Genomic DNA, 16,956 nt, shown 5'->3' with positions numbered 1-16,956 from the left:
ACTCAGATTACATAAATTATAAGATTGGGCCTTTAATAAGTCAACTACATACAAGATGTCATGTTTACGGACAGCAACCATTGTTTTGTACATAGCAAGTTGCAACTGTTATCTCTTCCAATATGAAGGACACATGGGCATTGTGAACACTGCATGCAGGGCCTGTCACTCAACTCAGTTGATTAGGACTATCACACAGGATTCATAACAACCGTCTCATGACAAACATATATATTTTTTATCTTTATATTTGTGAAAAATCTGCATCCTGAATGAATCTAATGAAATTCAAATGTAATTGAAGCCAGTCCTGCCGTCCCTATAGGTAACAGGACGTGTCCCATGCGTTCTCATTGTTGTCCACCAGAGGGCATTGCAGAGCACAGAATGCTTCAACAGAGAAGCGAACCATTGAGGGAATTAAATAATTTTTTTTAAAAAGAGGCACTTCAACAAAAAATACTCTCACACGCAACATCTCTAAACAGTTTTGCACACGTTCATTCAGTGATTGAGAGTAAATGTGTTTGAATACGGCCACCGGCGACGTCATCAGGGCCATTGAATCCTTGTATTGTGTTAATTACAGCTCAATATAAATAATAAAAGGTAGCAGTCCCTATAAGACAAGGTATTGCTATTTTTTCATCTACATAATTTCATTGAGCTGTAATTAACACAAGGATTCAGTGTCCCCGATGACATCATTGGATGTGTGTGAGATTATGTGTAAAATAAATCAGCAGTTTTTTTTTTTTTTAGTGAAGTGGCCCTTTAATAAATCAGTGAAGATCAGGTACGTCACGATACTTGGCATCTGCTTCATGCTTCCAAAACCAACATTTGTGGGAAAATTATGAAATAGATTTTCCAAATGTGATTTCCTTGAAGAGAATGTGGGCGAAAGAGGGAAGACAGAAGAAGTCCCGTCTGGAGGACAGGTTGTAAAGCGATCCAGCAAGACGATATAAAAAAGGGGAACTGGAGACTCGGGTTCCTATTTAACAGGGTATTGGACACGGCGGCCCACAGTGTGAAAGGAGATCCGCTCCGCAGGGCACAGCGAACTGGAGGAAACGCTCACGAGAGCCGGCGGGAGACCTCTGGATTCTTGAGAACACAAAGAGAGACGCGGGATTCTGAATCTAGACCGAAGATCTGGAGATTATCAAGTCTAGACGGTTATTAGAAAGACTCTTAACCGCTAAGTGTGTCTGACTCGTATCCACTAAACCCTGCATGGACTATAAACACACATTATGAACAATAGGGCATACTGACCCCCATCTGCACCTTTGTATACCGTTTGCTTTTATTCATAGTTTATAAATAGTTTATTTATCGATTTTTAAATATAAAAATCAATAAAAGGAATATCTTATCTTAAGTGGTTATCGATGATCACCAAAATATTGAATGTCTATTTTATGTTAGGGTTAGGTCTCTAGTGAGGTTACGGTTAATGTTAAGGTAAGTGTTGGGCTTATAAACACTTTCTTTTATGAAAATGATGTCGAACTCCATCCTCTTATCGTTTTAACAGAATCTAGCCACTGCCGAATCTTTTTGGGATCGAGTGCAAACCGAGTCCCAATGATGACCCGTGAGTGGTTTACTTCCACACACTGTGACTCGAGCAGATCGTCTGTGGACCTGGAGGCTCGAGTGATAAGAGGACGTTCTCAGTACCAAAGTCCTTCAGTGCTGGGAGACGACACTACATCTTGCCATGTTGCTTTGTCTCCCAGCGATAATGAGGAAGTCGTTTTCAAACGCATCTATGACGACACTGACCCGTCCTCTTCTTACTATTCTAGGGTTAACCCTTTCACTGCCACACGACAGCCGGTTAACCCTTTCACTGTGACAATACAGAAGGTTAGCCCTTTACTATCACACAACAGACGGCGATGCTCCATCATTAGCATCATTAGCTCCGCATTTCCTTCTGTCATGTGGCAGTGAAAGGGTTAAGGAGGGGAACAATGACATGATGCCTCCAGGTTCTAGAAGGGGAAATATACCTTTAGGATTTGAAGAGAAATAAACACCATAAAAGGTGCTATAGATACAATGTTTATGTAGAGTATTAATAATAATAATAATAATAAAGAATTTATACATTGTCAGATCTTTTACAAAGGCACGGAATAAAAGTATTGCTTTTTCACCCAAAAAACTGTTGATGAATGAATTTATCATTAAAAAGAATTTGGCGGGTCCAAAATGAATGTGTATAATTAAATTGCTCCCCCACGTAGAATGCACCCGATTGGATAAATTACATGCTGGTGCTCTAGTGCGACATCTAGTGGCTGAATGTTATCTATAGATTCTAAATTCGAGCTCAGGGGAACGAAACAAAACAAAACAGGAGCTACTCTACGTGTTTAATGAACAGATCCGATAACAGGACAGGAATAATTCAATGACTACCACCAGCATCTGAAAGTGGTGAAAACAATTAGCACTAGAAGAGGGAATCTTGATCAGCAAGCAATACTTACAATAGTCTGTTACAATAGTCTTAAAAAAAGAAAATGGATGTCACATGATGGAGAGATAGAGCCAGCAACCCACAGAGAGAAAGACATGTTTAAGAGTTTTAGTTTGGTCAGTCATGCAGTTGGAGAACAGAGACATGTGTGTGACGGCGAAGACAGTGATCACATACACACATAACACACTCCTATGAAACATGGCTACTTCCTGGCGATGTCATCGATGAGGGAGAGGTCCCCTATCCATCCATCCTCCTGCTCTAGACACAAGGCCTGTAGCAGCTACACGTAAGCTACTGCGTTTGCCATGCTAGAACACACAGGTGACAACAACAACACACGTGCACACAAACACACACAAGTACAAGACCACCACAAACACAGGACAGGACAGGGGTGTAAGGTTAGTGTTAGACTGTGTTAATGGGGGGGAAAACATGTATCTATGAACAAAACAAAAGGATTCTGGTACCAGTGTCTTATGCAGTTAAAGATAATGATATGGGTCAGGCCTACATTGGTCCTTCTACGTCTGTTTTTAATTCGTCTTCAATGACGACGAGTATCAGTTTGTTTGACAGGGGTGATGATGTGTCCCGTCTCCAACAAACCACGTAAACCATCACAGCCGGGTCCATGATGGAACCGAGACCAAGTTACAACGAGCACAAACCAGCAAGAGCTGCAATCATCAGCTTGAGACCCCTGGACCAACTCACATCGTCCGCGTTAGACCCCTGCTCCTGTACCGTCTTCTGCAGCTCCTCCACCTGACTCTGGCCCTCCATCAAACGCTGGTTTATCAACCTGCGATACAAACACACACAACAGGTTAACACAACGCTTTGACTGCATTTACACTGACTGCATTTTTACGAAACCTCTTCACAAGTATTTTAAGCTCACATTAACTACACCTCCCTATTCAGTATAAAGTTACACCTTTTGAATGCACGAGGGCGACGCCACTAGGAATGGGTACCTTTCACATTTGAACCGATACGGTACCAGTACCTGTGAATCGATACCGGTACCCAACGGTACCTTTTTTCGGTACTTTAGTCTCAATAAAATGTATTTACCTACCTCAGTCGTGAAAAAAATAATCCAAACTTCAAATAACTACAATTTCGACCGTTTTCGGCTTGCCATTGCTTCGACTGCTTTGTTGTTGAATCAAGTCAAATCCTAGGTAAGCATATATTGTGCGTGTGAACGTTGACATGAAAAGAAAAAAGCTAAAAAAAAGAAAAAATAAATAAATAGAAATCCGGTATCTCACTTGAATCGATACTCTGTAGTACCGACGTGTTTCGGTTCGGTACCTCAAAAGTACAGAATTCGGTACCCATCCCTAGACGCCACACAGGTTGGCTGCTCAGAGAGGAACCTCCTACCTGTTCTCCGTCTCCAGCTCGTTCTTCCTGCTGTTGGCGTCTTCCAGCAGGCTCTGCAGGAGGGAGATCTTCTCGTTGTCCGATCCCTCCTGGGCCAACTTCAACATCTTGTTCTCGTGCTGCAGACGGATTAGACGCTCCCTGTTCAGAGAGAGGAGCAGAAGAGTAAGAGACGTAGAGCAGGGGTTCTCAAACTTTTTTATACCACAAGCCCATTTTATTTCAGATTTTTTTTTTGGCGCCCCCGCACTTAACACATTGACTGCCGTTCACATAGATCTACGTTTCTGTCACGGTATTTCTTTTATTGCCATTCATAATTCAGCGGGGCTCCTTGTGCATACTGTTCTGAGTGTGTCTGAGCTGGCAGACCGTCTTATACCGCCCTCTAACGCCTTCGGCCAGTAATGCACCCCGTTAGAAACGGGTTGGTTTCTTTTCTCTACCGAGCTGCGGCATGGGGGCGGGTCCTAAACACTCCGGCAAAACACACGCTTGTAGGGATGCTTTGGACTACTGACCCCGCCCGCCCGTTGAAGTGCAATGCCCAACAACGTCGGAGGCACGATCGCTGTGGATAACTGGAATGGCGATGAGATTATTGGATTCATTTTTTTCCCCCTTTACCAGGTAAGGACACCATATATGAAAGCTTGCGTTGATCTGATATTTATTTCGACTGCGATCGAAGCTATCTGTGTTATAGCTGCGTGCCGGTCTAAATCACATTGCATGCCTGCACGACAAAGGATAATAGTGATGATCTAGTGTTGATTTCAGGAAGATCCGATAATCAGGCGAAAAATTACAACATGTTTATTGAATTACACAAAAACGCTGTTTTCGTGTCTTTTCCCTGGAATTGCTCAGAAGCGGCCGGACTATGTTCATATTCAAACGGTATAAAACGGAAATGTACGGATGAAAAAATCAGTTTTTTGCACGTTGACCAGAAGCAGCTCAATGAGACTCGACGGCGTTATTAGACCCATAGCTATACTATAAAATATAGGTTTAGGTCTACAAAGTACAACTACGTTTACATGGGGTTAATGGACGGCAGGGAAGTGGTCACTTCCCGGAAGGGGCGTGGCACTCAATGTGATAATGTATCGCGTAATTTCAACGTGGAATTAAAGAATATCAAAAATAAAAACACACGTTTTTTAACTTGATCATTTATTACAGCACTATGGTATCAATACACATTTATAAAACAAGGCATATTTAGCCAAAATATGTTGCCAGAACACTTGCCAATGCCCCACGGTCACCTACCCACAACTCCACTTTGGGTCTCACGACCCATAGTTTGAGAACCACTGGGGTAGAGCATGGCTCAGACTGCCAGGGTTAAAGACAGACAGTGGGCAGAGCATGGCTCAGACAGCCAGGGTTAAAGGTACACAGTGGGCAGAGCATGGCTCTCAGACTGCCAGGGTTAAAGAGACACAGTGGGTAGAGCATGGCTCTCAGACTGCCAGGGTTAAAGAGCATGGCTCTCAGACTGCCAGGGTTAAAGAGAGACAGTGGGCAGAGCATGGCTCAGACAGCCAGGGTTAAAGGCACACAGTGGGCAGAGCATGGCTCTCAGACTGCCAGGGTTAAAGAGACACAGTGGGTAGAGCATGGCTCAGACTGCCAGGGTTAAAGGTACACAGTGGGCAGAGCATGGCTCTCAGACTGCCAGGGTTAAAGAGAGACAGTGGGCAGAGCATGGCTCAGACTAACAGGGTTAAAGGTACACAGTGGGGTAGAGCATGGCTCAGACTAACAGGGTTAAAGGTACACAGTGGGGTAGAGCATGGCTCAGACTAACAGGGTTAAAGGTACACAGTGGGGTAGAGCATGGCTCAGACTAACAGGGTTAAAGGTACACAGTGGGCAGAGCATGGCTCTCAGACTGCCAGGGTTAAAGAGAGACAGTGGGCAGAGCATGGCTCAGACTAACAGGGTTAAAGGTACACAGTGGGGTAGAGCATGGCTCAGACTAACAGGGTTAAAGGTACACAGTGGGGTAGAGCATGGCTCAGACTAACAGGGTTAAAGGTACACAGTGGGGTAGAGCATGGCTCAGACTAACAGGGTTAAAGGAAGGTACACAGTGGGGTAGAGCATGGCTCAGACTAACAGGGTTAAAGGTACACAGTGGGTAGAGCATGGCTTATTGGCTCAGACTGCCAGGGTTAAAGGTACACAGTGGGTAGAGCATGGCTCTGAGACGGCCAGCAGGAAGGGTACGACTCTTACAACTGAGTAACAATGTTCATCAAACAGTGCTGAAACTTAAATATAAATAAATTACGTTTTATAACTTTTCCATACGATTTAGAACGTGCAGACACTTTTATCAAATAATGCTAAGAATTCAATCTGCCTCTAAAGCCTTTAATGGACTGTCTGAAAAACAAGTTTAAAAACTGAGTTTGTAAGATTCTGTCTGTCTGTCTGAGTATCTGTCCATGTCTATTAAGATAAGATCCTGTCTGTTCAGTACAGTGTTTAGTACACAGGGCTGGGCGGGGCAAGTCTGCCAGCTGGAGAAGGAGCTGAAGGTTTCCAGACACACTCCCACAGCTGCTGAATAATATGGGCTAGGTTAGAGCTGGGCTGCGTCAGGAGCTATGCTAGGTGCAGCTACTGGCTAACATTGGCTGATTGATTGAAAATTTTATTAACAGATTGCAGAATGGGTACAATACAGTACAGCTCAATGCACACAATTGTTAAGGGGATAACAACCAGAGAAAGACTTTCGTCTTGTTTACATGAGGGTAGGGCTGGGCGATATAACGATAACGATAAATATCGCGATATATTTTAATAATCGATATCGAATATCGAAATTAAAAAAAAAACGATTTATTTTTTTTACCTGCAACAGGGCAGTTTTAAAACCAGAGACAGTGGACAGACTTGTCTTTCTTGCCTGCAACTTAAAGTAATGGCTTTGCTTGTCCAAATGACAATACTGACCAAATTCAGATTTCTTTTTCTCTTGTCCATTTATTTTGTTTGCTTTCTAATTTAAAATACATTTTGAAACCGTCTGTACACAGTAGGCTATGTGTGCTAGCAGAACTAGACTCCAGTCACGAGTCACAGTGCACATGTGCGGTGGTTTGTCCCCCAAAAAAGCGCCAAAAGATCGAAAATAAACTAGCAGAGCCAGAACTGTTCAACTCCTCTGGAGCCACAGCCAGCAGAGAAGCCGGTTTACTTTAGCTTTTAAACCAGCTGCAGCCTGAGAACTGGAGTGTGAGGGGATGTAACACTAAAGATGGCGGCAATGACAAAGAATTGCTGCAAAATAAACATGCATCTGTTGTTAAAAAAAAAATGTGTTTTTTTTTTTTTTTTTTATATACTTATAACAATTCGATAATTATCGATATCGAGAAATAAAATACAATTATCATATCGTTATCGCGATATGATTTTTTTCCATATGGCCCAGCCCTACATCAGGGTCCCCCATTTTCAATTCTAAGCTAAGATAGATAAACGCTAAGATAAACTAGATCAAAGCTACAGTGAATACACAACTAGGCTGGAGCTAGGATAGGCTACACACAGCTACAGTAACATAGGATAGGCTCGCCTACGTTAGGACAAGACTGAGCTTAAAGGAAGACTGCGTGTCAATGTTGTGTCTCCTAGTCTCCTAGTCTACAAGTCATATCCCAGAACATGTTACTCATTACACTCATTTGTAACCATGTTACACAGCACTTATTCATAACCTGATGCACAGCAGATTAAAACACTTATTATTACAAAAAGTGACTTGAGACTTGACTTGTGATTTTCAGACTTGACTTGCACATGCATGAAATTACTTGTGTGAGCATGTCTAAACACACACACACAAACCTAGATGCACACACACAAACCTAGATGAACACATACACACACAAACCTAGATGAACACATACACACGCACACACAAACCTAGATGCACACAAACACAAACCTAGATGAACATACACACAAACCTAGATGAACACATACACACACAAACCTAGATGAACATACACACACACTCCCGACACTTGTCTTATTGTTATTATGTGGAGCACTTTTGTTGTCGTTTGTTTTTGTTGCCTGCCTACCTGTTTGACTGCATTTCTTTTATTGAGATGGTATTGAGTAGAGTAGCTAACTGGTAGCTTCAGTGTAGTGAAGCTTCATTAAATGTAGAGTAACAGGTAGCTTCAGTGTAGTGAAGCTTTGTTTAATGTAGATTAACTGGTAGCTTCAGTGTAGTGAAGCTTCATTAACACTTTCAGTGCCCAGCAGGGGGCGCACATTTAGTGCTTGAATGCCCACCATCCACTGCAATGTTAGCATTAATATCGCCTAATCTATGTTTTAAATTATGGCTATGTGTCTAATCTGCCCGTCGCATTATCAATGACTCATTTCCAGTCAACATTGTCGAATTGTTTTTTTATCGGTTCATTTCCGTTTTATAGCATTTTGAAAAGCCCTCATTTTCACGGAAAAATAAAAGATTCCATGATAATCGGCCTGTACTGTAATATTCTAGAACGTTGTAATTTTTCGGCCTATTTATGAATCGTTTTCAAATAAACGCTAGATTATCGATAGTATTATGTATACGTGTGCACGCTGGTGCCGCACGCTGAAAATCGATTATCTCAGTTCCTGATCGATCTTACAGTCAAACAGCCATATCACATTATAGGGGAAAAGCTTATATCTCCGTGAAAACGGGTCTGATTATCCTAAGACTGGTAAAATAGATTCCTTACCTGAGATCAGATGGTATCCAAATGGATTATTCCAATTCCTGATCGCCATTCCAAAAATCGATTATTTTATTGATCCCACGCCTATACTGTAAAACACACATTACACGCTGTGCTGAGGGTCCAGAATGAATCTGATCGACTCTGGTTACATGCGTGAGAAGTAAAATGTGGATTCCGGATTTTTTTTTTCTCATCCATTTTCATCGAGTCCAATCCAAGATGGTGCATTACCATCTGGGTGACGATAGGGGGCGCTTTTTTCACATCCGAGCGCCTGGCGGGGCAGGATTACCAACGGTAGACTCGGTTGATGAAATATGAATTCAGATCGCTAATTACAAAAAAATCAGAGAATTCTCGTGATGGGCATTCAACCCGCGGGCTGATACCCCGAGAAATCTTGTGATGGGCATTCAATGTGTTAAATGTAGAGTACCAGGTAGCTTCAGTGTAGTGAAGCTTCATTAAATGTAGAGTAACAGGTAGCATCAGTGTAGTGAAGCTTCATTAAATGTAGAGTAACAGGTAGCGTCAGTGTAGTGAAGCTTTGTTTAATGTAGATTAACTGGTAGCTTCAGTGTAATGAAGCTTCATTAAATGTAGAGTAACAGGTAGCTTCAGTGTAGTGAAGCTTTGTTTAATGTAGATTAACTGGTAGCTTCAGTGTAGTGAAGCTTCATTAAATGTAGAGTAACAGGTAGCTTCAGTGTAGTGAAGCTTTGTTTAATGTAGATTAACTGGTAGCTTCAGTGTAGTGAAGCTTTGTTTAATGTAGATTAACTGGTAGCTTCAGTGTAGTGAAGCTTTGTTTAATGTTGAGTAGCTGGTAGATCACTCTGGGACCCCATTGGCTATCCGCTAATCTGCTTGCTTCAGATTCCCAATATGTGGGGCCCAAGACTTCCTCTTCCATAAGCGAACCAACTCCTGTTTATTTTGTCAACGGCAATTGTGTAATCTGACTTTGAAAGCAATTTGTTTCTTTTATTAGTTGAATGTTTCTCCACACAAACATCAATACTTCTTGTAGGCGTTTTAGAATCGGACAACTGTTTCGGCCAATGGGTTCCGCCTCTCTCCCCACACAGACTGTTCGCCTGCATTGCACCCAAATACTACCGACTACAAACGGAATCCAATCCAGACATCAAAATCATGTCCCTTGCCTACACATTTTGCATTCATGCAGAGGTGTATAGAGATTACCGGTAGTTTAGCTTTCTACACTTTATAAGTAGCTTGCCTGACAGTAGCTTGCCTGACAGTAGCTTGCCTGACACTAGCTTGCCTGACACTAGCTTGCCTGACAGTAGCTTGCCTGACACTAGCTAGCCTGACAGTAGCTTGCCTGACAGTAGCTAGCCTGACAGTAGCTTGCCTGACAGTAGCTTGCCTGACAGTAGCTTGCCTGACACTAGCTTGCCTGACACTAGCTTGCCTGACACTAGCTTGCCTGACACTAGCTTGCCTGACACTAGCTTGCCTGCCACTAGCTTTCCTGACACTAGCTTTCCTGACACTAGCTTGCCTGACAGTAGCTTGCCTGACACTTAGCTTGCCTGACACTAGCTAGCCTGACAGTAGCTTGCCTGACACTTAGCTTGCCTGACACTAGCTAGCCTGACAGTAGCTTGCCTGACACTAGCTTGCCTGACAGTAGCTTGCCTGACAGTAGCTTGCCTGACACTAGCTTTCCTGACAGTAGCTTGCCTGACAGTAGCTTGCCTGACACTTAGCTTGCCTGACAGTAGCTTGCCTGACACTAGCTTGCCTGACACTAGCTTGCCTGACACTAGCTAGCCTCACAGTAGCTTGCCTGACACTAGCTTGCCTGACACCACCAGTAATTGCTTTGGTGTAGTGGCACATCCAGTTTGTAACTAAACCTAAGCTGATAAACCTTTATAACACTTCATAAACACCAAAGAGGTTTTCATGCACAGTTGACAATGGCAGGGTGCTACATAAAGGCTCTCTTGTGTTTGATATAATATCTGAGAACACAGATATACTTACAAAAGTACAATGTCGGAACAGTCAGTCCCCCCAAAACACCCACACATCAATCCCTACCACATCCCCATCCAAGACGCACCCCCCGATAAAGCACGCCATCACCGAAAGAAAACACAAAACAGCCCGCTCGCCACTCACATGTGGGGGAGGTGGGTGTCCTGGGATTGGGTGAGTGGGGGATCTTGGGTGGGGAGGGCGGTTGAGCTGGTGCAGTGGGGGGGGGCGCGTTAATTTTCTATAATTATTTTTGTAAAGTTTGTCAAATTTAAAAGGTGCAAATAAACTGATTCATAATAAAAGGTCATACCGAATCTCCGGTGTGACGATCTCCGCTGCCAGTGAATCAGAGGCCTCGTTACTGCCAAGCGGGACCAGACCTGCACCAATAAAGAAATGCGTTATTAACAGGGGAGTCGATACTCATAGGCCAATACTGTAGTGGAGCAGAGTTCATTTCAAATATGATGAAAAATGCCGGGTCGATTACCTTTCTTCCCCCTGACGAAAATGAAGCGATAACTACTGTAAATAAAAATTACCCTTTTGTAAACAAGAACTACGACGAAAGGCATTACCATTCTAGTTAACACCAGGGTTCCCACAGACAGTACAAAATGATATTCAAGGACGTTCAAGTACTTTTCCAAGCACAATTTTTCATTTTAAAAGGGCATTTAAAAGGATACAATTCACTTTTAAATGCTGTTTTTTATATATAAAAAAAGATCCAATATGTATGTCTTAAAACCAATAAAAAAAAGTATTTCTTGATTCAGATTTCTTTTTATCATGGGTGAACACAACTTTTGATGTGAATGGTTGATTTGAATTTCAAGGACTTTTTAAGCACCTTGTTAAAAAAAATTGCTGTTTAAGGAATTCCAGGCATTGACTTTTTTTGTGTGTAAAAAATCAAGCACTTTAAGCACTTCAAGGACCTTGTGCAACACATACAAATGGAACAATAATGTCAAAAGACTAACGAATGGACATTTGGCTGATTATTTTTAATCCAGTGATCTGCATGCACTCACTTTGCAAAATCTGCATAACCAGACATTGCATGCTTATGATTGGTGGAGCCACGGGTTGATCTAATGAGCAGCTGCCGTCCAGGCTGTGTGCACGCTGAGGAGAGGGGAGCTCTGCGACGTGCACGGCGCACAGAGACATGCCTGAACACAAACCAGAGGTGCCATTGGCTGCATAATACAATGTATCTAGTCTATATTAGAACACATTGAGACATTTTAAATCATCTCGGTTGATTGATTACACTAAGCAGCGGTTCTCAAACTACGGGTCGTGACTCAAAGTGGGGTTGTGGGAAGGTGACTTTTTTTTTAACAGCGCATTGGCAAGTAAAAAAAAATCTATGTTTTTTTTTTTAATGTCCTGGCAACATATTTTGGCTAAATATGCCTCGATTTATAAATGTGTATTGATGACAGTGGTTTAATGAAATTCTCTAATAAATATGCATGATCAAGTTCAACAACGTGTGCTTTTATTTTGATATTCCTTAATTCCACGTTGAAATGACGCGACACATTAAGTGTGGGGTCGCCAAAAGAATCCCTAAATAAAATGGGGTCGTGGTATAAAAAAGTTTGAGAACCCCTGGATTACAGTATGGTGACAGAATCCGTTCATTGCTCATAGCTTTATAACAAATGATACCGGTGGTAAATAGAGTTAATTCCACCGGTTAAAACAGATCGTGGCTTTCATTAAGTAACTACCTGCAGTCGTTCATTCTTAAGAAGCATGAGAGAGATGGCACACGTGAAATACAGAGAGCAGTGCTTCTGGGCTTTAGGCGACACGCAGCTAACCATTCTAGCCTCCTGCACTTCATTCTGACTCGAGTCAACCCTCCTGGACATTATGGTGACTGCAGGGTCCTAGAAGGTATATTAATGCATCACGTTTAGGGTCGTTGGAAGTTCCTCAGAAGAAGACTTTAGGAGTGAAGCACATCCTCTGTGAGCTTGATGAAAGGTTATTGCAATGATTTCATTTAAGAAAATCTGTCATTACAAAATTGCATTCGACTAAAACGAGACTAAAACGTCTATAGATTTAGTCTTGAAACGTCTATAGACTAACACATCTAAAACTAACGATCAATCAAATGATTAAAATGTAACTAAAACTAATAAACATTTTAGTCAAAAGACTAAAGAAAAGTATCTAACTCAGTGGTCTCTGTGGTTCTAGAGGAGCTGGTCTCTAACTCAGTGGTTCTAGAGGAGCTGGTCCCAGTGGTTCTAGAGGACCTGGTCTCTAACTCTGTGGTTCTAGAGGAGCTGGTCTCTAACTCTGTGGTTCTAGAGGAGCTGGTCTCTAACTCAGTGGTTCTAGAGGAGCTGGTCTCAGTGGTTCTAGAGGAGCTGGTCTCTAACTCTGTGGTTCTAGAGGAGCTGGTCTCTAACTCTGTGGTTCTAGAGGAGCTGGTCTCTAACTCTGTGGTTCTAGAGGAGCTGGTCTCTGTGGTTCTAGAGGAGCTGGTCTCTGTGGTTCTAGAGGAGCTGGTCTCTAACTCAGTGGTTCTAGAGGAGCTGGTCCCAGTGGTTCTAGAGGAGCTGGTCTCTAACTCTGTGGTTCTAGAGGAGCTGGTCTCTAACTCTGTGGTTCTAGAGGAGCTGGTCTCTAACTCAGTGGTTCTAGAGGAGCTGGTCTCTAACTCAGTGGTTCTAGAGGAGCTGGTCTCTAACTCAGTGGTTCTAGAGGAGCTGGTCTCTAACTCTGTGGTTCTAGAGGAGCTGGTATCTAACTCAGTGGTTCTAGAGGAGCTGGTCTCTAACTCAGTGGTTCTAGAGGAGCTGGTCTCTAACTCTGTGGTTCTAGAGGAGCTGGTCCCAGTGGTTCTAGATGAGCTGGTCTCTAACTCTGTGGTTCTAGAGGAGCTGGTCTCTAACTCAGTGGTTCTAGAGGAGCTGGTCTCTAACTCAGTGGTTCTAGAGGAGCTGGTATCTAACTCAGTGGTTCTAGAGGAGCTGGTCTCTAACTCAGTGGTTCTAGAGGAGCTGGTCTCTAACTCAGTGGTTCTAGAGGAGCTGGTCTCTGTGGTTCTAGAGGAGCTGGTCTCTAACTCAGTGGTTCTAGAGGAGCTGGTCTCTAACTCAGTGGTTCTAGAGGAGCTGGTCTCTAACTCTGTGGTTCTAGAGGAGCTGGTCTCTAACTCTGTGGTTCTAGAGGAGCTGGTCTCTAACTCAGTGGTTCTAGAGGAGCTGGTCTCTAACTCTGTGGTTCTAGAGGAGCTGGTCTCTAACTCTGTGGTTCTAGAGGAGCTGGTCCCAGTGGTTCTAGAGGAGCTGGTCTCTAACTCAGTGGTTCTAGAGGAGCTGGTCCCAGTGGTTCTAGAGGAGCTGGTCTCTAACTCAGTGGTTCTAGAGGAGCTGGTCTCTAACTCAGTGGTTCTAGAGGTGCTGGTCTCTAACTCAGTGGTTCTAGAGGAGCTGGTCCCAGTGGTTCTAGAGGAGCTGGTCTCTAACTCAGTGGTTCTAGAGGAGCTGGTCCCAGTGGTTCTAGAGGAGCTGGTCTCTAACTCAGTGGTTCTAGAGGAGCTGGTCTCTAACTCAGTGGTTCTAGAGGAGCTGGTCTCAGTGGTTCTAGAGGAGCTGGTCTCTAACTCTGTGGTTCTAGAGGAGCTGGTCTCTAACTCAGTGGTTCTAGAGGAGCTGGTCTCAGTGATTCTAGAGGAGCTGGTCTCTAACTCTGTGGTTCTAGAGGAGCTGGTCTCAGTGGTTCTAGAGGAGCTGGTCTCTAACTCAGTGGTTCTAGAGGAGCTGGTCTCTAACTCTGTGGTTCTAGAGGAGCTGGTCTCAAACTCTGTGGTTCTAGAGGAGCTGGTCTCTAACTCTGTGGTTCTAGAGGAGCTGGTCTCTAACTCAGTGGTTCTAGAGGAGCTGGTCTCTAACTCAGTGGTTCTAGAGGAGCTGGTCTCTAACTCTGTGGTTCTAGAGGAGCTGGTATCTAACTCTGTGGTTCTAGAGGAGCTGGTCTCTAACTCTGTGGTTCTAGAGGAGCTGGTCTCTAACTCTGTGGTTCTAGAGGAGCTGGTCTCAGTGGTTCTAGAGGAGCTGGTCTCTAACTCAGTGGTTCTAGGACCAGACTGCTCAGGTCACAAGACTTTTATGAGCCAATCTGATCTCAGATCAGCACTCCTACATTAAGATGCTTGATACAGTACAGGCCCTGGGTGAGTAGCAAGCTCGTAAATTTGGAATCTGTACAGATACAGTATGTGATCCACTGGTTCACACGTCGATCTGATGAACACACAATTTGTTGTGTGGATTACATCACTGTGTCACCTTTTCCCCCTGAGGCAACACGGTCTCATCAGAAAAACGCAAACAAAGTACTAATCAACCACAGGGGAAAAAGGTACATAATGTACGTTATGTTATAGGCATAAGTAATATATTTACATATTGTATCGGCAAAAGTCCTGCCAACTGCAACCGGGAGATGAACCAACGATCGTTGCAGGCGAGTTCTCTCACCACTATCTAACTATGATTATAGTTTCAAGTTGAGGTTAGTTTTATGATTGGCTTAACGATTATGGTTAAGACATAAAGTTAGGGTTAAGGTTAGATCCCCACTGAAATATGTAATATATGTACTTATTTGCAATACATTTTATGTAGAATGCGTGTAAATATATTACTTACGGCAATAACATAAAGGTACATTATGTACTTTGTCCCCTTCTTTTTTTCCTGTGGTCGATTAATACGTTTATTTACATATTTTCAGGGAGATCGGGCTGCCTCAGGGCACTTGACAGGTATTAATTGAAACAGGCTCTAGCTTGTATTGGCAGTAGTGTGGATTGTGCCTACAGAGCTTATAGGAGTAATGTTATAGGCTTATAGACTGTTCTCACCATGGACACAACAGGTAGCTGGGGTCAATTCACAATGTTTAAATAGAAAACGGCTGTTCCGACACCTTGCTAATGACAGGGCATTCATTCTAAATTATGTGTTAAAGGCCCAACAGTAATGCACATGTAAAGCAATAGGTAGCCCCAACCATTTAATTTGTTGATTGAGGTCTTGATACAAAAGACTAACAGTAGACAACAGGTAAATACTAAGGGATGTCCCGATCGGAATCAGATGGAAGAGCATACAGACCACTAGGGTTGGGTACCGTTCGCTTTTGAACCGATATCAGTACCTGGGAATCGATACCGGTACCTCTTTCAGGTACCTCTTTCCGGTACTTTCATTATAATTTTTGCGCACACACACACCAAGGGAGAATGGCTTATAGCAGACTTAATGTGTAGTATTGTTTTAATAACCTAGTAGTATTGTGTTAATAACCTAGTAATATTGTGTTAATAACCTAGTAGTATTATGTTAATAACCTAGTAGTACTGTGTTAATAACGTAGTAGTATTGCGTTAATAACGTAGTAGTATTGTTTTAATAACCTAGTAGTATTGTGTTAACCTAGTAGTATTGTGTTAATAACCTAGTAGTATTGTTTTAATAACCTAGTAGTATTGTGTTAACCTAGTAGTATTGTGTTAATAACCTAGTAATATTGTGTTAATAACGTAGTAGTATTGTGTTAATAACCTAGTAATATTGTGTTAATAACCTAGTAGTATTGTGTTAATAACCTAGTAGTATTGTTAATAACCTAGTAATATTGTGTTAATAACCTTGTAGTATTGTGTTAATAACCTAGTAGTATTGTTAATAACCTAGTAGTATTGTGTTAATAACCTAGTAGTATTGTGTTAATAACCTAGTAATATTGTGTTAATAACCTAGTAGTATTGTGTTAATAACCTAGTAGTATTGTTAATAACCTAGTAGTATTGTGTTAATAACCTAGTAGTATTGTGTTAATAACCTAGTAGTATTGCGTTACTAACCTAGTAGTATTGTGTTAATAACCTAGTAGTATTGTGTTAATAACCTAGTAGTATTGTTAATAACCTAGTAGTATTGTGTTAATAATCTAGTAGTATTGTTAATAACCTATAGTATTGTGTTAATAACCTAGTAGTAGGGGTGGACGGTATAAACGGTATACGGTATAAACGGTATTAATTTGCTCTACGGTATGGATTTTGACTATACCGTGTAACCGGTAGAGCAGCTCTAAAATAGCAATGACGTCATGTAACCACAGCGCGACTATTTCAATCGCATTTGCCCCTAAAAATAGATAGAATTAGTCATAGATAATAGATATGTGCAAACTGGAAAAAGTTATTTAGGAGGCTTCGCGCAGTGG

At 42.3% G+C, this 16,956-nt stretch overlaps 1 protein-coding gene across 4 annotated transcripts in view; it reads right to left on the bottom strand.

The window, feature by feature from the left end:
- hook3 (hook microtubule-tethering protein 3) overlaps window positions 1-16,956 on the bottom strand; it is a 130,814-nt gene that overhangs the window by 19,357 nt on the left and 94,501 nt on the right. For 2 of the 4 annotated variants that reach the window (XM_084326298.1, XM_084326301.1), the window contains 4 exons: window positions 10,997-11,066; window positions 10,828-10,893; window positions 3,899-4,039; window positions 3,221-3,308 (listed from right to left, as the gene is read on the bottom strand). In XM_084326298.1, the coding sequence (XP_084182424.1) occupies window positions 3,221-3,308; window positions 3,899-4,039; window positions 10,828-10,893; window positions 10,997-11,066 (365 nt within the window). The remainder of the gene's footprint in view (window positions 1-3,220; window positions 3,309-3,898; window positions 4,040-10,827; window positions 10,894-10,996; window positions 11,067-16,956) is intronic. The other 2 variants (XM_084326299.1, XM_084326300.1) reach the window with 1 other exon arrangement.

This window comes from Notolepis coatsorum (assembly GCF_963971535.1).
Source record: "Notolepis coatsorum genome assembly, chromosome: 12".
Lineage (NCBI taxonomy): Eukaryota > Metazoa > Chordata > Actinopteri > Aulopiformes > Paralepididae > Notolepis > Notolepis coatsorum.
Note: the sequence above shows the minus strand (reverse complement) of the source record. Positions and strands in the feature narration are given on the sequence as shown.